Source organism: Rhinichthys klamathensis, unplaced genomic scaffold (assembly GCF_029890125.1).
Source record: "Rhinichthys klamathensis goyatoka isolate OS25496 unplaced genomic scaffold, OSU_Roscu_1.1 h1tg000008l_1, whole genome shotgun sequence".
Lineage (NCBI taxonomy): Eukaryota > Metazoa > Chordata > Actinopteri > Cypriniformes > Leuciscidae > Rhinichthys > Rhinichthys klamathensis.
Genome location: NW_026606561.1, coordinates 384,115 through 409,901, shown reverse-complemented (window position 1 = coordinate 409,901; position 25,787 = coordinate 384,115). Strand labels below are relative to the sequence as shown.

The window sequence follows — 25,787 nt, the reverse complement described above, 5'->3', positions numbered from 1 at the left end:
CTATTATAGTCATCCAAATGAAGAAGTTATACATTTTCCTATAATTATTGTTGTAGAGAGTACAGAGCAATAGATGCATTTTGACAAAATGTGATTGTAAATGTTAAAATAATGATTTAATAAAGTCTAAATATCAATTATATATAAAAATATTAGAGAGTAGTATGATGAAATGACAGCAGGGGGCAGTAAAATACCACTTATTGGCTGTTATAGCCATCCAAGCTGTTATAGCTGTTATAGCCATCCGATTTACACTCTATTATAGCCATTCAAATGAAGTAATTATACCTTTTCTGATAATTATTGATCTAGAGAGTCCAGATAATTGTACTGCACTGGTTTTAAACATTAAGATATGAAAATTATACGATCATAGATGGAAAAGACCATTTACAGCCAATACAGGCAATTTACCATAGGAAATACATGGGTTTAAAGCTTTTCAACAGTTATAGCGCCACCTATTGTCCGATCTCCATGAAACTTTGCATGCTTCTTCATCATGGTATGACACATATGCTCACCAATTTTTGTGAAGTTCTGAGTTTTTATTTATGATTTATAGGCTTTTGAGTGTGTTTTGACACGCCCCCTTTTATAAATGACCCTGTTACAGTGAACCAAAGGGCAAAGTTCAACTTTTTTTTGATAATTATTGATCTAGAGAGTCCAGAGAATTGTCCTAGACTGGTCTGGTTCCAATCGGGCGAAAAACCAGGGACTAGTTCGCAAAAGTAGGTTTTTAACATATTCGTGAATATTTAATGAACGGTTTGATTGACAGCAATGATTCTAGAGGCAAAGTTGTTCAGCATGAGGAGATCTATCAAATGATATGCATATTGTGGGGATGTGTGCAACACCACGTGATTACAGAGCCGTAAATCTCGTTAGCGCCAACTAGTGGCCGATTTCTTTCAAAACTCTTTCAGACCTCTTGGGCCATGAGTCGAACATGCCCATCGAGTTTCGTTCCGATCGGCCTCCGTTAACCTCGTCTCATAGGTGCTCAAACTTCATTGGCCGATGGCGGCCATGTTTTTAGAGATACGCCAATGTCCTCATACACATACATGGGGCCTTGGACCAAGACACTGCATACCAATTTTCAAGTCAATCGGACTAACGGTCAGGTGGCCACACCCCCTTTTATGTTTTTTTAATGTTATAGCGCCACCTAGTGTTAGATCGAAGCGGTTTTTTTACTGTGACCCCAGACTGTCCTCATACACATGTGTGTCAAGTTTGGTGAGGATATCTAATTTACTTCTTGAGTTATAGTCATTTTAATAAAATAGGCTCCTCCCACAACATTCATTTTACTCCCTCTAGCGACCGAAAATCGAAAATTCAACTTTTTTTTGATAATTATTGATATTCAGACTCCAGTGAACATTTCTGCACTGGTTTGTTTCCGATCGGGCAAAAAACCAGGGACTAGTTTGCAAAAGTCGTTTTTTGACAAAATTCAAAATGGCGGAAAATCCATCATGGCGGAAATGAAATCGGAGATATACGTTTTTTAAGTCAAGAGTCCAGCTTTCCAATGATATAAGACACTTGAGTCTACGCCTTACGGTTTAGGAGTTATGAGCAGTTACGCGCAATTGATTGCTATAGCGCCACCTATAGGCCAATCGGGGTCATACTCTCTGAACCTCTCCTCGATTTTTGTACTACCATCTGCCAAAGTTTCAAGTCTCTAGCCCTTACAGTTTGGGCTGCACGATGCGTTTTACGGCAGAAGAAAAATAATAATAAAAATCAGGACAATTACAATAGGTTTTCAGCACTTCGTGCTTGAACACCTAATAAGAAATGTTTTTTCAGCACCAGATTAGAATTATTAGAAATATTTCTAAAGGATTGTGATTATATGACACAGAAGACTGGAGTAATGGCTGCTAAACTCTGCATATAAAAAGAAGATTTAAATAATGTGGCTGGAAAGTAAAAGGCTGAAAAATAGGAATGGAGTGACAGTCAAATGAACTAAGCTGCTGTTGTTTTGAAAACTTTACTTGGTGACAACATCATCCTCCCCTCTTGCCACTGGCGTTTAGTGGTTCTTTGTATAAGACCATCAAGTAAACAGGGCAAATGTCAAATTTTCCACCCCGGAATGGTGGAAAACATATGGAATGGATTCAGATTGTGCCCTGGCACCGACCGGTATAATGTAGGTGGGAAAAGTATTTCAGAGATGAGAAACTTCACTGCAGAATCCCTGGTTTCCATAGTTACGATTCACACTGCACCACTCAGAGTCAGAATTCAGGCTTTGGCCTGTTCTAGTACAATGAAGTGGAAGTAAAACTACTGACCCAAAATCAGTCCCCCATCAATCTTTACCACGATCTGAAGCCAATATAAAATCTGAGCCAATGACAAACTTCTCTCAGCAGACAACTTATGAAAATCCAGCAGTCTGACAGCAAAGACAAACCACAAACACAGAGAAGAACTGATGCCTGACTCACAGGTTGAGGTATCAACAATACACAAAGTGTTAATACAAATTAACCCAAGAGTCAGAGTCATGTGAGTCAGAGTTGGTTAGGTGGATCCTTATGGAAATAGGATACAAGTGTGTATGTGTGTGTGTGTGTGTGGTATGCGCGGATCGCGGTTCTATCTGTGGGTCGGGTGCGGAGGTGTAAAGACAACCTAAAAATCATACTCAAGTAAAGGTAAAGATAAAGATACCTTACAGTGAATATGACTCCATTACAAGTTACAAGTCACTAATTCCTCCAATACCACTTGAGTAAACCTCTTAGAGTATCTGATTGGAGTACTCAAGTATTTTACTCGCACTGAATGTAGGCTCAAAGATGCACACCTAAGAGACATGTCAGTGAAAAAACAAGAAAAGGTTGGTTTGTGAGGAGAGCAATCGCATGTTTATTTTCTAAAATCAAAATAAAACTGAACACCTCAATATTGCAATAAATCAAGGTTCGACACAACAGCCTCTCAGTTAAAGTTTCAGTTAAGCTCAAGTAATCAAAAATCAACATATGTATTTCCATACCTGTGCGCACCCTGCTCGCATAGACACCACGCGTCTTCAGCGCGTTTCATGCTATGCAGAGTTAGACAGACGTCAGTCACCGAGCACCAAAACAGCAGCCACCTTTTACAGTTCCCCCTGAACCAAAACAACCAGCTTATGCTGCATTCACGCCATAAAGGCCCGTTCACACCAAGCACGATAACTATAAAGATAACGATAAAGATATAATTCTAAAAATCGTTCTCCATTTAAAAGAATAACAGAGTCAACAGACACCACAACTATAACGATAAAGATATGAGGAACGATATCGTTGGGATCACTTTCAGAACGATTTTTTTAGCTGTCGAACGATAAAACACTGACAGCCAATCAGAATCCATTCTAATTTAAAAGTCTACTTTGAAACCGCAGCGCGGGCGCGCGCGGGCCTAGAATAAAAAGACAGTTATCAGTCGTTGGTGTGGACGCATATATAGTTATCTTTATCGTTATCTTTATAGTTATCGTGCTTGGTGTGAACAGGCCTTAACTGTAAATCGCATCCACAACAGGAGTTAGACATTCTGACTACGGGACTTAGTTCAAGTTCACTTGTGCATTTGCGTCATTTTGTGTGGATATAAGTTGTAATATTGTATTTATTTTGTATAAATATCTGTATCTAAATATCTACTCAAGTAATGTTCTCCAATGACTTGTTTGCATTATTTAGGCATTGTTCTATTTATACAGTATGTAGCAATAATTATTATTTTATTTTTTTTATAAAAAGTAGGCCATAGGAGTGTTCAATTATTTTAAAACTCATACTGGTTCAAACTACTGGCTACTGCACTGTATATGTTTGATTTATGTTGAAGTGCTTGGGACATTAATGGTGAGACTTTTGATTTTTAAATCAGGCTCTCAAAAAAATTTATTAAAATTTGGATTTAGATTCATTAGACAATATATCGGCTTTCAAATATAAAGAATTATCGGTTATTGGTATCGGCCAAAATTTTCATAGAAAATTTTCAAGAGAAATTTCAAAAAGGAGAATTAAAACAAAACAAGAGGAAAGAAAGAAAGAGAAGTACCGTATGTGAGCGCTTTAGTTAACCAGGACGAATCAAGTGCTGAGTATGTGATATAACGGCTGTGAAGCACTGTACATACGACAATAAACTAATAAAGCCTATATATTTTTGTGTGCGTGTGTTCGGGAAGTTGCAGTGACGGAAACAGTGACATTCCAATTTAAGATTGAAGGGAGTAAAACCTGTTTAGGCTATTGAGGAAATTTTGCCAAAGAAGAAATTTGACTTTAAATACATTTTCCCTTTTTTTGCAATGAATTGCAATGAAGGTTATGGGTATAAGGGAATACTCATCACTTCAATCAATTTATGAATCGTTGGTTTTAAAAAATGCACAGACATTAGTAGGTGATACCAACCATGTTTTATTTCCAGTGTAGGAGCGAACGTACAGTGACGTGACATAACTGCCAGGTTTAAACTGTGCTTTCGTGCTATGGCTGGCGCTGAGCCAAAGTCGGACGCGCTCAGCGCTTAATCCCGCTTATCATATAATAACACAATTATGTTTATTTTAGCTAACAAACTAGACGGCGACCTTGACTATGTCACACATCGCAACCACTCTTTTCCTGCGGAGTTACAACTGCTTAGCCCTGCATTTTCTTTTTTTTTTTTTTTTTTTTTCGCAGTTACATTGGGATTTAGTTTGCTTTTCAAAATTTCAAAATTGTTTTTCTTTTACCATATTCGTCAAGAAGAATGCATTTCTCCTCCTCTGTCCAATTAGGCTTTCTTTTTTGTTTTCTTTATCCATTCCAGTTGACTGATCATCCAAAAATGTATTTAAACAATTAAATAAATATAATCGTGCCACAGGTAGTTGACAATGATTTGATAAGGTCAAAGGCAATTCTAGTGATATAGGCTATCATAAACATTTCTAGCTGCAAGAAAGAGTGCCTGAAAAATGTTGCTTGATTTGGCTTAAGTGTATATAATTTCGACTCGGACTCGAACACGGGACTCGAGACTCGACTCGGACTTGAACTCAGGTAATGGTGACTCGACTTGGACTCGACTCGGACTCTTCTTTGGTGACTCGGACTTGGTCTCGGACTCGAACACTGGGACTCGAAACTCGACTCGGACTCGACAGTTGGTGACTCGACTACAACACTGGCATTTGCTATATGTTTATTGTGTCTCGAGTCCATTTGATGTATGTGGTGTATTAATGTAGCTTTGAGCCCAAGACAAATTTCCTGTAAAGGACAATAAAGTTTACAAACAAACAAACAAACTTAAAAGCAGCCTTCTTCAGTGTAATTTGATATCATTATGCTTGACACTGATTATTAGAATAATTGTAAAGTGACAATCGGGTGGGGGAGGTTTGGATGATTTATTTTTAACAGCGGATTTCGAGTGACGTTAGAGCTGATCTAGTGTACAGTTATCAGGGTTAAACTCAAACCCTTTCATAAATCACACATAACCAAACAGTTTTCTTTCATGTCCATCCGCTGCCCCATTTATTGGAGGAGAGCCCATCTATCATCCGAGCCCAGTTGCCCGGGTAACCCAGTTAACAATCCAGACACGAGCCACTGAGAGAGAAATAAAGAGAGAGAGAATAGGAGGAATTCTCCCTGATCTGCAAACAAATAAGCAACACACAAAGCCAGATTTTCACACGGTCACATAATGCATATGTGTATTCTACAAGGTCATGCATAATACAAAATACATAGGCTAAAAATAACCTACACAAAACTATATCCAAAACACACAAAAAAAGATGTTATATGCAGACACACACATGCACACTCTTTAAAGTATAAAACACATATTTTTTTTATAGAAAATCATATCCACGACAAACTGAATTATATTTTTTTAACTAAGCAGAAGAAAAAAAATCAAGCAGATTAGAATTTCTGAAGGATCATGTAACACTGACGACAGGATTAATGGCTGCTGAAAATTCAACTTTGGCATGACAGGAATAAATTATATTTATTTAAATAAATATTAAAATAGAAAATGGTTATTTTAATTTGTAATAATATTCCACAATATTACTGCATTTTTGATCAAATAAATGAGCCAAATTTTAAATACGCCGGTATAGTGTATAAAAAAGCAAATACGCACATTTTTACATGATAAAACAGTGAAACACTACATAAAGACGTATGCATAAAAAAACAAGGTCCAAACACGCAAAAAACAACAACAACAACAGTGTTTATGCAGGAACACCCATATAAAATTACACAAATATTTTGCTAATTTTTTCAAGATCACATCAAGGAATACACACAAAACACAACACATTTCGTGCTTGTGTTGACAGTAGAACTCATTCAGATAATCAGCCAGCAGTTATGCTTAAATAGTATAAATGCAAAATATGTATTTAACACACACAAAAAAAACAATGTCCAACACAAAAAGGTCATATTTTCTACACAAGCACCCTCATTTGACTACAAAAAAATAATCAAAATCACGCACAAAATTATAGTAAAACACACTATATTCTTATGAATATACTGTATGCATTCAAAATACATTAAAATAGGCAAAACAAGACAGATATTCCCACTTGAGCACAACAGTGGGTGAGCACACACAATTCGCTCACATGCAACCCATTTCTTCATTCAATTTTCCCAACTTTCATTCATAAACTGCAGAGGTTGTGGTGGGGAGGGGGGGGGGTAACCCCCACATGACTGCAGTACCTTCCAGCAGCATTGAATCCTCTCAGCCAATCAGACGGCAGGAGGAGAGGAAGGAAGAACAAAAAAGGATTGGCGGGGCCAAGTATATACCGCATAACACCGCAGCCTTCCCCTCCCCCACAGTTCATTCATTTGCTCGCTTTCTTTCATTCATCCCTTCACTGATTCATTCATTCATTCATAAAGTGAAGTGCTGTATCTTTAACTCAACCGCAACAGATCTAGCCTGCAGGACTTCAGGGTTCAGAACGTTACGTGTCTCTGGGGGTAATGAATGCCGAGAGTGAGAGAAAAGAGATGCGAGCACGTTGACTCACACTCATTCTTCTGACCGATGGTGACTCATGATTTCTCTATTCAAGATGGTTCATTCAAAACTCAATTCACAGGATTTCACTGAAGATGAAATGTGATTGTTCTGAGTCTGACGCACTACAAAAGGACACTTGAACGCATCTCTCCTTCTTTGTTAGCTTGTTCACTGCAGTCAAACCAATAGCAACCGAGAGAGGAGTGTGCATTGGGGGACCCTGCTGGAATGAGCTGCCATGGCACTTCAAAGACCACCCTATCGCCTCCCTCCTCTATCTTCGCTCTTTCCATTCTGTCAGCAGTGACTCTAATGAATGCGAATTTGCCCACTGACTGAGTGGGAAAAAAACCCACTTGAGAAAACCTACTAGGTATACACATGGGTAAACAACATTGAAGGAATACCCCGGGTTTAATACAAATCCATCAACATCATACTGTCAAATACCACAGAAAATTATATCTACTCATCCCTCGGTTTGTAAAAAATACAGACTGACATCGATTTCAAAGGCCTAACTAATGGTTTTAAAAAGATAGTTCACCCAAAAATAAAAATTCTGTCACACTCTTGGAGTCATAGCGTTCCAAACCTGTCTGACTTTCATTCTTCTGCAGAACACAAAAGAAGATATTTTTGAAAGAACTGTTTTCATCCAAAACAGCGTTGGACCCCATTTACTTTAACTGTAAAGAAAAAAAAAAAATCAAAAAAATATTCTTTTTGCATTCTGCAGAAAAAGACATTAGAGTAAGTAAATGATGAGTTTTTATTTTAGGGTGAACTATCACTTTAAACTGTGGAATGTGCCATTTTCTGAATGCTATAGGTAGAAATGAATGGGTGACTGTGGTAAACACGATTTGTCAAACTTAATCTATAAAGACCGCTTCTCAAAATCCAGTTATTTCCTGATGAATGTACTCGCAAAAACACCATTCAGAATTTGAGGTCAGTAATTTTTGAAAGAAATAAATACTTTTATTCAGCAAGGATACATTAAATTTATCAAAAGTTACACATTTATGTTACAAAAAAACTTTGATCTTCCTATTCATCAATGAATCCTGTAAAAAGAATTGCATGAAAGTTTCCAGAAAAATATGAAGCAGCACAACTGTTTTCAATGCTAATAATAACAAGAAATGTTTCTTGGGCAGCAAATCAGCACATTAGAATGATTTCTGAAGGATCATGATGTGACACTGAAGACTGGAGTAATGATGCAGAATTCAGCTTTGCCATCAAAGGAATAAATTACATTATAAAATATATTAAAATAGAAAACAGTTATTTTAAATTGAATATAATATTAAAGCCTTGGTGAGCATAAGAGGACTTTGGATTTCTTCCAAAAAACGGTCATATTACTGAAGTACAATGAGTGTTAAACACGATTTCTTGATCACTTTAACATACACAAGTGTCCATTCTTGCATACACTTTAATCAGGCCATGAATTAAGGTTTCTTGTACCAAAAAAAGGCATAATATATTTTTTCGTGATCATTTCCACACCCCCACTCCCATAGAACTAAACAGTTTTTGCTACCTTTAAAACCACTATATGTAAATGACATCTGTTATGATCACATAACCTCCACATGCTAGCACAGTTTACACGTCGTTCATCAGGGCGAGACAAATTGCTGAATAGACATTGATATGCAAATGTGGTGATGGTGGTGCCATCATAGCCATGACCATTTACGATTCTGAGCCACTTTTGCAGCTTTGTTCCCAATAATGGTCTGTGTGGACTAGGAAGAAAGTGTATATCTTTGTATCAAACTCTTATTTTAACAGATCAAATAAGATCTCGCTTTCCATGTTCTATGTTTAATGTACACATACAAATGAAAGGCATGCTGGGATATAATCTGCCTGCTTGTGACAGAATCAGCTAATGTTAACTGAGGGGAATCCACTTCTCCTCATGCAACAAACCATTACACGACCACAGAAACTTGAGACACATGCAGCCTTAACAGCCTGCTCAGGAATCTGCCCTGAGCTAGTGCATTCTGGGTAAGGGAGGACACAAATGTTGCAGTGGCAGTTCTGAAAGAACAGTATCCTTGAGCATGGAACAATTAAATAAACCCTGATCCATTAGACATTAGTTATACGCACACACACAAGAAGAGAACTGAGAAAGAGATGGATGGAGAGAAAGAGAACATTGCATAACCAAAGATAACACAATAACACAATCCCAAGCAATTCAGCAGCAATTTAGAGAAAGAAAAAAGAGCTGGAGGGATAACAAATATTTTATAACTATAAGATGAACAAAGAAGCGACAGAGAATGTTCTATTCAGCAGCAATTTAGGGGTAAAAGGGTAATGACTGGTGCATTACATAAATAAAAGACATTACATTAATTGTGTCAGAGGTCACAAGTGAAGCACACGAGAGAGGGTGTGCGAAAGAACTTCTCACCCTGTTCCCCGCTTGAGAAAGGTCATGCAGAGCGTGTTGTGGACTGCGGAGGGAACATGATGTGAGTGCAGAAAGGGTGTCTGTGTGGGGAGAGAGAATGAAAGAGAGAGAAACAGAGGAGGAGATAGAAAAGAAGAAAGGTGTTTCCTCACTGAGCTGATGAAATCCAATCCTATTTTTTCGTTAAACATGTATTCCTGAAGTCAGTCACCGGATATATCTATATATTACTGAAATATAAGTATTTAAAAATATTCACAACATTTAAACATTAATCAAACACTATTAAATTAATTTAGCAAAATCGAACAACTAACTGGGGGTCCGAGGAAAAATGGGGGTCCGAGGAAAAGTTTAGAGAAAAACAATAAATCTAAATACTAAAATAAGATTAAACTAATATAAATATATTTAAACTAAATAAATTAAACATGATTTAAATAAATGTAAAAAAAAGAAGAAATTATCAAAAAATAAAAATGATTAAAATAAACTCAAATTAATTTAAATAAAATAATGTACTAGTGATGCAACATAATAGAACTAATATTCTCCAAATAATATTATACACATTGATAATACTAATTTTCACACTATTAATTTGATCTTTATACATTTATACTCCTTCGCACAAAGAAGATCATGTTTGGGGGTCTGTGGTATCTAAAGGATTGAAAACCTCTAATCAAACTAACCAGAATCTACCCACATCAGACTAAAAAAACAACACTTCTGCCTGGTTTCACAGACTGGGTTTAGTTGAAGCCAGGATTAGGCCTTAGTTCAATTAGGACATTAAGTAGCTTTTATAAACATGCCTTAGAAAAAAACATTACTGGTATGCATCTTGAGACAAAACAATGGCACTGACATATTTTAAGATATGTTGCTGTCAGTTAAAATAGCTCAAACATGCATTTTAATCTGAGACTAGGCTTAAGGCTTAAGCCTTGTCTGTGAAACTGGGCATACAATTCCAATGTTAACCACTGGTCTTCAAACGCTAGGTTAGGAACACACTTCATTGATCCATGCTCTTTAAAGCTGCATGAAATAAAGATCAAATTGACCCACACTAGCCCCTAAACCAATGCGCTTTTATTATGCCACTTTAAGTGTTGGTAATTGGATTGAGATATAGCTGAACCAGCCCCTGGGGGATGGGAGCTTGTGTCAGTGCATTGAAGAACAAATCTGGAGCTCAGAGAGCATATCAGAGGTCCACACTCATTTCCAATACAGCACCAGCTGAATATATAATCCAAATTGTGAGTGAGTTGAGCAACATTGCCCCCTTCAGCTCATTGTTTGTCTGCCTGACATGATTTTTTAAATAACAAATCTGGGATTACAAAATGTTGAAAATGTATCAAGAAACCAAGGTTCCTTGTCTAGGCCAACCAGATGATAGGAGACCATTCTTGAGCTTCTCTTTGTGATAAGTGCTTGTGAGTATTTTTCATATTGCTAGGTTCCTGGGGTTACATGCTTTTAAAAAGCTGGAACCGCAAGGAAGATCATAGGTTCAAAGTGGGTATCCTGGGATCATGTTACTTGTTGGCATGTTGGACATACAGGAACTCCTTACAGGGTTTGAAGTTCAAACCCTGTAAGGAGTTCCTGTATGTCCAACATGCCAACAAGTAACATGATCCCAGGATACCCAAAGGGGGACGTCCCTGAAGGAACTGTACTGTCAAGCATAACCGAATAACCGATATTAGGAGAATTAAAATAGAAGAATAAAACGGAAGTTGCAAAAGCTTCCGGTTTGTATTTCCACAGCATGAAGGTAAGATCTTACGGATTTATGAATGAACAGCTCGCTTTAAAATCTTCCCGGTTAACTGACATTTGTTATGACATCCGCTTTAAAGATTTCAATGCTCATGATAACTTTTGTTAACACTACAATAAGTAAATCCACTTCACCAACGAATTACTCTTTGACAGCGATGCCATAGAAATATACATTGCTAAAGCAAAAAAGGAAATTCAAAGTCAAAAACAAAATTCTAAAGATGGCTGCACTTGTTTCTCTCGCGCATAAGGTCTTGATTTCATGGTGACTTTAACTAAAATGCAGCTTCTGTTAGCAACCTAAATTTAACCATAAACAACCACCACATAAGTCTTTGCTATGCAAAGATTAAGATAAATAACTCGGGATCCATGATTGAGCCACATTATATCAATTTGCTCATTAAAGATGGATCCAGTGAGTTTTTGCTAACATTTGTCTCTTATTCGTATCAACAGCACCAGTGCACAGCACAGCACTGTAATGTCTTTTCGGGAAAGTGGTATTTCTTTTCAAAAGGTAAAATTGGCAACAAATAAATAGCTGGGTGCGCCAAAAAAAAAAAACACAAAAAGTGCAGTAGCGCCCCCTACTGATCATATGTATTGTACCCAATAAAACAATATAAAATATTACTCATATTGAACATTTCAAATTGTAAATGTAGTTTTTGGACTGTCTAACTTACCCAGCATTAAAATGTTTTCTTCAGATCCCACATGCTGTTTGAGCAGATGTCCAAATTTAGTGAAGTCTCCGAACCACTCGAAGCTCTCCTCCGTCCGGTACCGCTCATTCCAGTAATCCACATCTTTATATCTGGCGTTAGAGTCTGGCAAATATTCCATCCTTCTTTAAAATATAAACGAAAGTCCTACTGTTATTACATACAGGCGTGTTATTAAAATATTCTTTGCTGACTGTCATCTCAACTATTGTGACGGTTTGTATAACGTTATCTGTATTGTCTGATCTGTAAACATTTTGCATGTTGGTTCATAAACACTGATAGTTCAATGCGGTTAGCTGGCAAACTATAAAATAAACATCGGTATCCAGAGGCTCTTACCAGCTCAATATATTTATCAGTTTTAATATGAATTAAAACATGTGCGTCTAAAAGTGAATAAAAGAATGGGCGAATTTTTTTTGTCTGACAAGACAACCCACATGTGTTTCTTTTTTTCATGCACTCTAACCTCGTGTGGTCATCGTGACGCCAGAAGTGGGAAATTAATGCAATGATGTCAAAATAAAAGTTTAACTAAATGCAAGAGGTTGTTATTGGGAAATAAACTATTTTATGTACGTTTTTATGTATTTTATGTACAAAATTACCACTGCTTCATTGTAGAGTTTCGTTGTAGGTGCTTCCAATCACAATCAATCGACACTATCATCATTTAGTTTCCAAACTGCCCATAAAGTCTATTGTCAGCCTTTCGATGCTAGATCGTCTCTCTTTAGAAGCATTCATCCGCACTGTTTGCAGCTTGTCACTGTTTTATTTGCAGTCATTGTTATTCTGATGGTCATTGATGATGATGGTCCTGTGAAGAAAACTCATGAAAACCTAAGAGACTTGGTAAATCGTTGATATCGTGATTTAAATCGTTCCAAAAACGAGACAGAGGGACTAAAATAATTTAAATGTTCAAGAATAAAATAAAACAAATACAACTAGAACAAACTCAATACATTAAATAATGCTATATAAACATGAACTAATCATAGAATGCAGACAAGACACTCCAACATAAGTGAGATGATTTAGCTGCAGCAGAAGAGATTTATGGAAATGTATCTAGGCTAATTTTTACTTATAAAACATTATTTTTCCATAAATGTATACTTTCAAAAATATTTTTTTTATTTTTTACTTTTTACAAAATATTTGTTTGTTTGTTTTTACAAAATTGTTTCTTTCTTTAATTCTTTAAAATCTTTAAAAAATCGCAAAATCACTCAATTATCGCAGAGTAGTGTGGCGCCCTCTACTGATGACTTAAGCACTTGTGAGTGGGCGGAGTCAGTGATGACGTACTTCCTTTGGCGCGCTGTGTGAAATTCAAAGCTGCGACTCAAACCGTTCAGTCAATCCAGTCAACTTTCTTTCTTCGGGTTAGTTCATCTGATTAGGAGTTGGTCGGAATAAATCGGTCGTTTTGCACGGTAAGTTTTCTGATATGTGATATTACTTTTTTTAACCGTGGAAAGTGTCGTTTACTAAGAAAAAAGCTAGTTTTGTCTGTTTATACTGTGAGTTAGCGTAGCATGTTAGCTTAACGTTATCCTGTCAAACAAAACAAACGTTTTGCTTCAGTTTTATCAAATAAAACGCGTTAATTTCTTTATTTTGCGATTATGGTAAACGAGGTAATAAATTAATTTACAATGACCTTTTGTAAGACGTAAGTTACAGTGTAAACGTGTTTTTTTTCTGCTCCTGCGTTGTAACGTTAGTGACTTTGGTTCCTACGGATAAACATTTATCTTATATTCACTGCTTGTTGTTTAGGCGTGCAGAGATGTCGTGGGATTTTATCGTGCCGGTTTGTTTGGATGATCTCGTGAAGTCTGGTGCTGTTAACCAGTATGTGGTTCAGGATGTGCTGTCTGCTAAACAGCTCCCCTCTCACATCAACAGTAAGTGCTGCTGGGCTCTTCTAATCTGTATACATATCACTATTTCTGCTCTGTAGTGGAACTGGAATAATTACTTTTTTCTGTCTCTTACGAAGGCTTTAAAGCAGCACTGAGAAGTCAAGGGTCCCTGTGCATCCTGGAGCATTTTGACACGGCATACAGTGTTTTGCAGTAAGTGTGGACACACATTCCCATAAGTTAATTTTTAGATAAATTAGTGTAAAGTTGATTAAAGTTTTGTTTAAAGTTAATGTTTTGGTAACAGTTAAACCTGCAAACACATTTTTTTCTTGGCCAAATTAGTATTAATACAAATTAACTAGGGTTGGGTATCAATTGAAATGTAAAAATTCTGATCCCAATTCGAAGTCAAACATTTTGATGTTTCATATGTATTTGAATTGAGATGTTTCATGATTTTCATAATCTGTTGCAGCGAAATAATACCATGAACAAAACAAAAAGCATCCTAAAGAACAACTAACTAATTAACTAGGGCCTGGGTTTGCATACACACAATGCATGACAAGAAACCACTATGGGTATAAAACTGATCTAAATGCATAACAGATGGGTGGGGGGTAGCTATGTTATGAGCCCTGTTAAACATTGAAGGGTTAGTTCACCCAAAAATTTTAATTCTGCCATTTTAATTACTCACCCTTGTGTCGTTCCAAACCCGTAAGACTTTTGTTCATAGTTGGAACACAGATCTTTTTGATGAAACCTGGGAACTTTCTGTCCCTCCATCGATAGCTACGCAACTACCACTTTGACGCTTCAAAAAGTTCATAAAACAAGTGGTTTTTGGTTCTTGCAGAAGCTAAAAAATGTCCAATCATCACACACAAAAATGAACCTCATTGGTTCTCGCACATCAAGCGAACATGCTTGAGCTTTCGTTTACCACAACTGATGTGTGAGTTGATAAATCAAATGTTTGTGAATAAAAGTTTAAATTCAATCTGTTTATCATATATTTGTATTGTCTCCAGAAATTTTGGACTAAACTGCTCAGTTCTTATGGATTAGTTTTATGATCTCTTTATGAACTTTTTAAAGCGTCAAAGTGGCCGTTGCTTAACTGTCAATGGAGGGACAGAAAGCTCTCAGATTTCATAAATATCTTAATTTGTGTTCCAACGATTATTGAAAGTCTTACAGGTTTGGAACGACATGAGGGTGAGTATTAATGACAATTTTCATTTTTGGGTGATCTATCGCTTTAACCCCACGACTTGACTAAGACGAATAATTTTCTGATTGCATTTAGACATTGTCGCACAGTGGATGTGGCGGTGAAAGAAGACATGCTGGAGTTGCTGATACAAGGTTGGTATCTCTCATAATCAAATTAAATAATTCTAGTTATGTTCAAAGAATCAAATATACATTTCCAACGATGTATCACAATGCTGTCTTCTCAGTGGTCAGGGGCCTGTCGGTTTCCCTGCCGACTCTCCTCCTGTCGGGCTCTCTGTCAGCTGTGGACCGCAAACAGCAACTCAACGCTGTGAAAATGAGTGTTTTTCTGCTATGCAAACTCACAGAAACACTTGAGAGCGACTCATACAGGGAGACTATCGTCACAGCACCCAGCAAGGTACAGCTGAATGTTATCAAGTTTTTCATTAGTTTATACTATGCCCCATGATGAGAACAAGGCAAATATGAGCTTATTGGCTGGGATCTTGTGTTCTCTTGCTATCTGATTGGTGGGTAATCTTGGCAGAGCAGTGGAGATTTGCTGCGCTGCTGTAAGGGCCCACCCATATTGATGCCAGCTGTCACTCATAATACAATTCTCCTTTAGAAATGGGCATTTGTCGCTGATTTGACAGCTTACAGTGTTGTGTGTTTGAGTATGTCCCTGAATGTGTGTGTAAATGTGTCAGTTAGCAAAGTCACATCTCCTAATGAGCCAACCAGCTGTGAACGTTTTCTTTGGTAATCTGAGGGCAACAACTGTTGCTTCTGAGTTCGTTGATTTTGTGTATAAAATATTAAACGTCTGTTTCTTTCAGGGTCGTAAGAAGGATAAAGGTGCCGGAAAAGGTCTCCTGCAGTGGGACAGTGAGAGAGAGACAGTTCTTCAGTGTTTGACTCAACTGCTGCAGCTGGACATTCGTTCTCTGTGGAGTCTGTCTCTAGTGGAGGAGGAGTTTGTCAGGTAACTGTCTTCCTCTTAAACTGTCACTCACCCTGGCTCTGTTTAATCTTTTTAAACTTTCTGTGTCTTCATTAATCACAAATGTCAGTTTTTGTTTGTGCAATGTTTGTCGGTTTATGTAGCTGTGTGACATGCTGTTGCTATAAACTCCTGGAAAACCCCACCATAAGCCACATGAAGAGCAAGTCCACCAGAGACGCCATCATTCATGTGCTCGGAATCATGGTGAAGAAATACAATCACATGTTGGGTGGGTTTATATGCACATCACACACCCATGAGTGGGTTTGCAATGCTGTAGATGTTGAGCTGAGTGTGTTGTCCTGAATATGCTCTCTCTGTCTTGTACAGGAGCATGTGTGAAGGTGATTCAGCTCCTGCAGCACTTTGAGCAGCTGGCGTCAGTCTGTGCACAAGCTGTGGCTGCCTGGAGCACAGAGTATGGGGTCAAGGCCATCGTTGGAGAGGTCATGAGGTGAAATTGAAGTCTTTTTAGTGTTCTTCTTATACTTGAATGGCATTACTGGGTATATAGATTGTGCTTTACAGTCTGATTCGACCAGTATTTGGTTACAAATAGAAATAAAATTGATTAGTATAGTCAATAGCAATAGTTCTCTACCTTTTTGACTCCATGGCCTCCTTTGTCGAAGACAATATTTGAAAATCCTTCTATATAAACTGATGTGTATGTATTTCAGAGAGATCGGTCAAAAGTCGAGTGAGGAACTAGCTAGAGAAGCTTCAGGTGTGAAGGCTTTCTCCAGCTTTCTGTCTGAACTCAGTACTCTGGTACCCGAAACCATGATCCCCAACATCAGTGTTCTCCTGGCTCATCTGGAAGGAGAGGTACAGTCGCATATTTTCTCTATTGCATTGCTTCTGTCATTGGATTTTTGCCCAGTGATGAGACCAAGGCGAATATGAGCCCACTGAATTTGAGTCTGAGCTCTCCTGTGTTCCTATTGGCTGGTAATCTTGGCTGGGCAGTGAAGGTTTGCTGTCTTGCTGTAAGGGCCTGCCTACATTCAATAAGCCTCTTCCTCTAAAGTTCCTATCCTTTGAAGATATAGGGGAGGAGAAAGGAGGGGGCTTACAGTTGTTGTTTTTGTGTGTTTGTGAGGGTCACAGGTTGAGTCTCAGTTCTCTGGAATAATTCTGTTGGCGTTGAGCTCTCTCTTTGGTAATCTGAGGGCAACCTTTAAAGAAAGTTTTTTATTTTATAGCTTATTTATATTAATGCATTTAGCAGCTGCTTTTATCCAAAGCAACTTACAATTGTGGAGCATGAGCAGTTTGTCACAGAGCCAGCAATGTTTGCAGAATACAATGCATCTTTATAAGAAAGTAGGAAAAACGCTAGAGCAAAGAAGTGTTAACATGTTGTTTGTGTTTGGACAGAGTCCGAGTCTGCGAGTGGCTGTGTGTGAGGTTCTCGGGGATGTTCTGGTCCGGGTTCTGTCTGGTGATAAGCTGGATGATTCTGCTCGTGCTGGCCGAGATCGCTTTCTGGACACACTGCAGGAGCACATCCATGATGCCCATTCACATGTCCGAGCACGTGTGCTGCAGGTCTATGCACGCATTGTCAACAGTAAGGTGAGTGGCTTGTGGGGTTTCCTCCCCTTCATGATAACAGAAATCAAGGTGTTTTTTTCTTGAGATATATTATTCCTCTTCTTCCTCTGACAGGCCTTGCCACTGTGCAGGTACACTGAAGTTATGGAGCTGACTGTCGGGCGTCTGGGTGATAAGTCTGTCCATGTGTGTAAGAGTGCCATCCAGCTGCTGGCTGCCTTCATTGCTCATAACCCTTACAGCTGCAAGGTATAAACATGCTCAGTTAAAACATCTGAGAACTTTCTATTCAAAGAATAGCACTACTGTTTTCAACATTGATAGATCATGGATGATAGATAGGATCATGTGACACCGAAAACTGGAGAAATGATGCTGAAAATTCAGCTCTGCCGTCACAGGAATTAATTTTAAAATATATTAAAATAGAAAAGCTATTTTATTTTTTTCATATTTGACTATATTATTTTTGACTGTATTGAACAAAATAAAAGCTTTGGTGAGCATAAGAGACTTCCTTAAAAAAAACTTCCTTAAAAAAATCTTAACTCAAACTTTTGAGCAGACTTAATCTGTTTACAGAAATTAAATATACCTGTGTTTGTTATTTCTGTGTTAAGTTGAGCAGTGTAGACCTAAAAAAGCCCCTGGATAAGGAGATTGCCAAATTAAAAGAGATGAGAGAGAACCAGAAAGAGCAAGTGCCTGGTATGTTGCTTTTATAATTGAATTGTTCCTTTCAGTCTTTAGCTGGTCTCTATTACTATCAATTTGTGTCCAGCTGTAAGATTATAGCTTTGTGTTTGTAGTTGCAGTCATCACAGCAGCTGATCTTTGGGATGCAATGAAGCCTGAGGTGGAGATGACTGTGAAAGCACAGCTGGAGCCTGGAATTGAGGAAGAAGAGGAGGAGGAGGAGGAGACTGGGGGAGAGGAGGAAAGAAGCGACCGGGACACTGCTGTCCAAATTGCACAGCTTCTCCGGGAAAGTAAATACAGGTACATGTGAACTAACTAACATTCTCTCATACCCTTATTTCTGCACACAGACATGCAATGTGTGGTGTTTAACTGTGTGTAGGAAGGCAGTTGGTCTGTGTATGAGGGCACACTCCCTGTTCCCAGAGTCATCATTCTTCTCAGATCTGGCTGACTTAAATGCAGAAAAGCTGATCAACACACTCGCAACACTTTTCAAGGGTATGTTTTTTGGTACTTTGAATGGTCTTCTAAATAACTTCCATTTTAAAGCATCATGCTGAGGAGCACGATAGTGTCAGACTGAAACTTGTGCATCGTCTCACCTCCCTAGATAAGATGACAGGGTTCCTAGTCCAAATAAAAACATGGTGTGCATCTCTCTCCTCAGGGCCAGAGCAAGAGACACCTGAGGCTGTGACGAGCGACGCTCCACTCACCCCACAGAAAGAGGATGGAGGCAATGAAGGGAGAGAGAGTGACCTCAAGAAGCAGGAGATGTTGGTTCAGTACTTGAAAGACACAGAGAGCTTTGCTCTACAAGTGGAAAGAGCCATTGCTGTCATTAACAACATGCTGTACTGGAAAACTACTACAGGTAATTACTATGAAGTACCCACTTTTTTTCTCAATAATTCCTCAAATATACGTCACAATACAGAAGAAAAGATCTGTTGCTACTTCTGATTCATCGAGACATTCTATATATATATATATATATATATATATAAGTTGAAAATGTTTAGTTTTCTCTGACTGGTCTCCCTCTCCCAGTTGTGCAGGAGGCGGTGCAGTTCTGTGTCACAGCATTTGAGTTTAGTGTGGCTGACTCTGTGTGTGGAGTCAGAAAGATGCTGCCTCTGGTCTGGTCCACTGATGTTACAATCAAGGACGCCATTATCCAGGCCTACAGGCGGCTGTACCTCAACCCTAATGGGGACAACACCAGGTATGCAAACATTTTGGTTTGCTCAAGGCTAAAAGAGTACAATTTAATATACTGTAGCTCAAATGGCTTTTTGTGTTTGTCCATCAGAGCGAAGGCTCAGACTTTAGTGGACAATCTGTCAGAGCTGATGGTCGATGCTTCATTGGGGACAGTCCAGTGTCTGGAGGAGATTGTGAGTGTCTTTTAACCCCTCATTTAAGCAGTCACTCCCACACTTTATTCTTTTGACAGTTGTTGTTGGTGTTTTTTTCTTGGTGCAGGTTCAGGAGTTTTTCAGCAATGAGAGTGCCCTGCAGACTTCAGTGGTACAGGTTTTGTGGGAGAGGTTCTCTGGTAAACGAGAGACTAAAGCACTTCATAGGAGAGCTGCAGTGCTACTGCTGGGTATGGCAGCACGGTGAGACCTTCAAACTCTTTATACTTCCTGGATGTGTTAGTCAATCATTCAGTTGAACTGATTTAATGTCACAGCATAATAAAAATGTTGCCCAATGATGAGACCAAGGCGAATGTGAGCTCAGTGGGTAAGAGTCAGAGCTCTCCTGTGTTCCTGTTGGCTGGTAATCTTGGCTGGGCAGCGGAGATTTGTTGCTTTGCTGTAAGGGCCTGCCTACATTAAGTTAGTTCTTCCCCTCAAGCTCTCCTTCAGAGAAATGCAGGAGAGAGATGGGAAGGGTAATCAGTGTGTGTGCGTGTGTCTGGGGCGACATGGGTCGAAGCTCTGTTCTCTCTAATGTCCAATGAGCTATGAGCTGGTTCTTTGGTAATCTGAGGGCATTCTTGTCTTTGACATACTGCTTAAGAAATGTAGTATTTTGAGGCATGGTGAACTACTTGTCTAACTTTTTTTTTTTTTTTGTGCGTCTTTAGTGCTGAGAGGGAGGTGATTCTGAGTAATTTGGACACACTCTGCTCTGTCGCTCTGGGTGAGAAGGTTGCAGAAGATTATCTGCTGGCTCGAGACACACTCATCACCATCGTTAATATAACAGACCATGTGAGGGTATGTATACACTGTATATACTACCCTTGAAAAGATTGGAGTCGGAAAAATTTTTGTTTTAAAATCGGAAAATCATAAGTCTCTTATGATCACCGAGGAAGCATTTTCTTCTAAATACCAGGGTTGTCACGATTCTCCAAATCCTCGATTCGATTTCATTTTCGATTCTAAGGTCACGGTTCGATTCTCGATTTTTTACATTTACTTTTTTTTTAAAGCCGAAACCGGCCAATCAGGATGTTCTCTGTCTTACATGCGCTTCATGAGGCACACACGCAAGGTCTCTCGCTCTCTGCCGTGCGCGCGCTATACGGTTTGGACAGGAGCACAGTTTTTTCTGTCTCACATGCGCGCTCTTGCTCGCTCACTCTAGATTCCGGGAGATTCTAACTAATTTGCGTGCATCAGGGAGCCGCTATCAATATGCGGGAGACTCCCGGAACTTCCGCGAGACTTTGGATGTCTGCAAACTGTGGCTTTTTTGAAGCGCGAACGTTATCAACATTACTCACTGGAAATCCCCAAAAACGTCCACACCTGCGACTTCAATGAAAGAGGAGGGGTTCACGTTCTGTTGATGGGACTCCTGCATCTGTACTTGCCATACTATCTTTTGAATGGCTGTAGCTAAGTTAGAGGAGGATGACCATAGACTTGCAGCACTTCAACACGCCGTGTTTTTTCCGCTTGGCAAGCCGAACGGACGTGACATGGGGGCGTGGCAGTATCGACGATTGTGAATAAATTTCGATCGATTTCGATTTAAAATCGAAATCGTGACACCCTTACTAAATACACAGTTAACTAGTATTGTGAAATATATTACAATTTAAAATCATGGTTTTAAGATATTTTATAGTGTGATTTCTTCCTGTGATGGCCAAGCTAAATTTACAGAAGCAATTACTCCAGGCTTCAGTGTCACATGATTCTAATATGCTGATTTGTGTGTTAAAGCAATCCAAGGGTGTCCCCTTCAGGCTTCCAATGGACCACCATCTCTTCAGCTGTCTGTCCCAGGCCATTGCTGATGGTGTGTTCTTTTAGTTTTTTTGGTGTTTACACCTCGTATTGGCTTTTGTCTTGGGTGATCTGATCACAAGAGTTGGTTAACTCTTGCTTTGCCACAATCACCCAAACTGTTGATGCTGGATGTAACATGGTCTCTCTCATTTTCCTCTTTCTCATCTGATTTCTCTTTCATACATATCTCCTGTTTGGTAACGGCATTCTTCATTTGAACAGGAGTAGTCCAGTCTGACCCCCATTGGCAGACCTTCATGGAACAGGCTGTCCGTCTCATCTACTTCTTAGCAGAGTCACCTGACCAGCTGTGTTCCCATCTCCTCCAACGCTCTGCTCATCTCCTATTGGAACAAATCACAGAGGGCAGAGAGTCCACCCAAACACAACTGCAGGAAGGTGTGTCCCAGGGCTCTGAGGAACAAGGTAATGTGGACATGAGATGTAACTTTTTGCATAATTTTAGAAAATGTTTAGGGTCATTAGATTTTCAAAAGAAAATCTTAGTGCTTATTCAGCAATGAGGCATTCAACTGATCAAAAGACTTTTACATTGTTACAAAAAAATTCAAAATTAAATTTCTATTCAAAGAAAGTTTCCACAAAAAGAAGGTTCATGTGATGCTGAAGACTGGAGTAATGATGTTGACAATTCCGCTTTGCCATCAAATTAATAAATTGCATTTTAAAAAATATTAAAATTGAGAATTTTTTAAATTGTATTAATTTTTCAGAATATTACCATTTGTGATAAAAAAACATGCAGCCTTGGTAAGCATAAGAGACTCAAATGTTTGAGGTCAGTAAGATTTTCTCATTCGTTTTCTAGTGAATTGTGTGAGCTTGGCCCAGGTGCTGTCACTGTGTGGAGCTGTGGCCTTCTGGCAGGTATCTCACCTTGAGAGGAGTGTCAGCTCTGAGCTACGGAGGAGGAGAGGACAAAAGGAAGAAGAGGAGGAGAAAGAGAATGCACCTGCCAACAAAAAGGTTAACGAAGACAGGCCCCTGTTTGGTTGTTACCTGTTTTCTGCATTATCATATTGAAGTGTTGATCCATTATAATGCTGCTGACTGATTTGTGCCTCTTTTGCTAGGCGGCTAATGACAGTTGTGTGGAAGAGGAGCTGGGGCTAGTTGGCGCTTCAGCTGAGGACACTGAAGCCGAGTTTATCCGCAAGATCTGTGAGACTGAGTTATTAGCCGGTGAGCCCATCTAATGAAACAAATTTGACTTAAGTCCTCATAATTGTTGTTTATTGAAGGATTTACCTGCTTGACAAAGCACTAATCCCTGTTGCACTGTGATATATTATATATATATATATTTTTTTTTTTTGTAGAAGGGAACATGTTGAGTGCATTTCTGCCTCTGCTGGTGAAAGTTTGCAGTTCTCCAGGCAAATATTCCCACCCTCAACTCACCACTGCTGCCTGCCTGGCTCTGTCACAGTATATGATGATCAGGTATTTATATTATGATATTTTACACTAAAATTTATATATTTGCGGCTGGTAAGTTGTCAATTTTTGAAATGGCTAAAAAAAGCCAGTATTAATAATTTGATTTTAAGAATTCCTTGAAGGGAAGCTTCAAAATAACAGCATTTATTGGAAATACAAATCTTTTGTAACATTGATTGTCTTTACTGCCAAAAATTTTTAACGTATTATGTTGTATAATATTTGCTTCTTTAGTCAAGCAATATTAACATCTGTCTTTCTCTAGTCCTCCTGTTTGTAAAGACAATATCAGGCTGCTGTTCACGGTGCTGGAGAAATCCCCACTTCCTGTTGTTAGAGCCAACACAATTGTTGCTCTTGGTGACCTAACAGTCCGCTTTCCCAACATCCTGGAACCCTGGACGCCCAACCTTTATGCCAGGTAGCTCCAAGCCAAAAGGTCTTTCATGAATTTCTGTCTGATAAACAACTGGTTTTGCATAATTGGTGGTTCCAGAAAGAACAAGTAGCGCTTCTGTTCAAGCGACAGTGTGGAACACGAGTTATCTCTTCCACTTTAATACAACTTAGCACAAAAAACATACATGAACATCAGAAGATATGTTGAAAGATACAGTACAACTTACTGAAATGAACCATGTCTCATGTAGTCGCCTAATCAGTGTTTCAACTATCCAAACACTTCAGTAAAACAGCTTGTGAACCATGTGTCAATTCATTAGTTAGCTTAAAAACACTAGAGGAGCTTATTTACTGTTAATTATGTATGCTTGAATAAATTTGTCAAGTGTTTATGAAAACTACCTTATGAGTTGAATATAATAGCTGTTAACTTAAACCTCTAATATTATAGAGCATCGGCAAATATCATTCTGAATAATCAGCTATCAGACCCGAGTATTTAGTATCGGTGCTATAGTTGAAATGTTTATTACTGTGGTGATCAGTATTGTAACTGATTTGTCTTAAGGTTGAGTGATGAAAATTCATCTGTGCGTCTGACCGCCATCATGGTTTTGACGCAGCTGGTGCTTAAGGACGTGATGAAGGTCAAAGGTCAGGTTAGTGAGGTTGCAGTGCTGCTGCTAGACCCTGAGCCACACATTGCCAGCCTCGCTCTCAACTTCTTCAACGAGCTCTCTGCAAAGGTAGCTTTTCCACTCCAGCTCTGCTGTCTCTCTCTCATATCCCCCTCATAACTCTGAAAACAAGAAGTCCCAATTATAATACTCTGCTTATATCTTCAGGACAACGCCATTTACAACCTGCTTCCAGACATCATCAGCCGATTATCTGATCCTGAGCGTGGAATGAAGGAGGAGGATTTCAACACCATCATGAAGTGAGATATCGTTAATGCTGCTATGGCAGTTTCATTTATTCTACATGACAAATCACTTCGATTTATCTTTCTCTCTCTCTCAGACAACTCTTTTCCTACATCACTAAAGAGAGACAGACAGAGAGTTTAGTGGAGAAGCTCTGCCAACGATTCAGAACTGCAAAGTGAGTATCGGACACAATGTACAATTCGTCTTTCCGCATAACCTTAATAGAGCAGCATTTCTGTTGTAAGATTGGGCTGCTTTATGACATGATTAGTCTGAATCTCCCTCTTATGTGTAACCTGTTCTGTCTACAGGACCGAGCGTCAGTGGGCAGATCTGGCCGTCTCTCTTTCCCTGTTGTCTGTGTGTGAGCGAGGTTTCAAGAAGCTGCAGGAGTGCTGGGACTGTTACAGTGATAAACTCACTGAGTCTGGAGTCTATCAGCCTCTCCTGTCCATTGCGGCAAAGCTCCGTAGAAGAGCAAAACCACAGTTTAAGGTACTACAATTGCGAATGTGTGGTGGCAAGTGTATCCGCACAGGGCATTTATCATGACCGGTTGCTGTTTGTTCTAGTATGCTGAAAGTAGCTGTTTGTTTAGGCACAGGTTGAAGACTACGAGAAGCGTTTGACGGCTGTTCACACTAAAGGGTTGGAGAATGTGGAGAGCGAGGAGAGAGAACAGCAGACAGGAGACACACAGAGCCAAAACTTGCATACGCCACAGCCACTCAAGAGTGTGCGCAAATCCACACGAGGTGAAGGTTCAAGCTAATTGTTCACAAACATACAATAAATAATTCTATTATAAAATGAATCTCATTGTGCATCTCCCTCTCCTTCAGGCCGTGGTAAACCAAAATTGGATGACAGTGATCTTGTAACCCCAAGAATATCTCGTTCTCGTCCCAAACCTGCCATCACCTTCACCAGTGATGAAGAGGAAGAGGGTCAGTTACTTTCATATTGTTTTTTTTTTTTTTATCTCTTGATTGTTTAGCAGAGCTCTTATTAACAGCTTCATTCGGAATTTTTTTGCAGATGCTGTCATGGCTGAGAGTGAGACTCCTAAAGTGACGACACCCATCGCCCGCACACGACGCACTCGTCTCAGACACTGAGCACTCTTTTTGATTTTATTTTTCAGAATTTTTTTTAATACTACATCTTATTTTAAACGTATTATGTCTGACTTTTAAATGTTTAATATTTTAGTTGTCACCAGTATGGTATAATCTCTAGGTATTTTATTAAACGTTTTTAAAACACAAAAATAGCTCTGAATGTTTGTTGCATATAATTA

At 38.8% G+C, this 25,787-nt stretch overlaps 2 protein-coding genes and 3 non-coding genes across 8 annotated transcripts in view; 4 read left to right on the top strand and 1 right to left on the bottom strand.

Moving 5' to 3' along the window:
- The window catches only part of ece2a (endothelin converting enzyme 2a), a 96,529-nt gene extending 84,047 nt beyond the window's left edge, over positions 1-12,482 (bottom strand). For 2 of the 3 annotated variants that reach the window (XM_056260237.1, XM_056260231.1), the window contains exon 1: positions 12,037-12,321. In XM_056260237.1, coding sequence (XP_056116212.1) covers positions 12,037-12,196 — 160 coding nt within the window. In that variant the 5' untranslated portion in view covers positions 12,197-12,321. Of the gene's footprint in view, positions 1-12,036; positions 12,322-12,417 lie in introns of those variants that run through there. The other variant, XM_056260240.1, reaches the window with a different exon arrangement.
- A 927-nt stretch (positions 12,483-13,409) lies between these two features.
- ncapd2 (non-SMC condensin I complex, subunit D2) lies at positions 13,410-25,638 on the top strand. Of its 2 annotated transcripts, none has more exons than XM_056260131.1 (32): positions 13,410-13,520; positions 13,867-13,994; positions 14,090-14,165; positions 15,268-15,326; positions 15,422-15,597; positions 16,019-16,164; positions 16,287-16,414; positions 16,516-16,639; positions 16,866-17,013; positions 17,566-17,763; positions 17,857-17,991; positions 18,363-18,450; positions 18,552-18,741; positions 18,824-18,942; positions 19,112-19,318; positions 19,495-19,669; positions 19,757-19,841; positions 19,930-20,066; positions 20,540-20,672; positions 21,630-21,705; positions 21,918-22,121; positions 22,525-22,682; positions 22,790-22,898; positions 23,036-23,159; positions 23,422-23,577; positions 24,127-24,304; positions 24,404-24,498; positions 24,582-24,662; positions 24,799-24,982; positions 25,086-25,242; positions 25,330-25,434; positions 25,526-25,638. In XM_056260131.1, exons 2-32 carry the CDS (start codon positions 13,877-13,879, stop codon positions 25,603-25,605), a joined length of 4,149 nt encoding a protein of 1,382 aa, XP_056116106.1. In that variant the 5' UTR covers positions 13,410-13,520; positions 13,867-13,876; the 3' UTR covers positions 25,606-25,638. The 2 variants fall into 2 exon arrangements, with proteins under 2 accessions (XP_056116106.1, XP_056116107.1); XM_056260132.1 differs by having other exon boundaries at positions 13,459-13,469.
- Positions 15,640-15,955, top strand: LOC130092602 (small nucleolar RNA U85). Its single transcript, XR_008807942.1, has one exon. It is a non-coding gene; the product is annotated as a small nucleolar RNA U85 (small nucleolar RNA).
- Positions 17,063-17,361, top strand: LOC130092595 (small nucleolar RNA U85). The gene has a single exon (XR_008807939.1). It is a non-coding gene; the product is annotated as a small nucleolar RNA U85 (small nucleolar RNA).
- LOC130092591 (small nucleolar RNA U85) lies at positions 20,156-20,446 on the top strand. Its single transcript, XR_008807938.1, has one exon. It is a non-coding gene; the product is annotated as a small nucleolar RNA U85 (small nucleolar RNA).
- Positions 25,639-25,787: the final 149 nt, after the last annotated feature.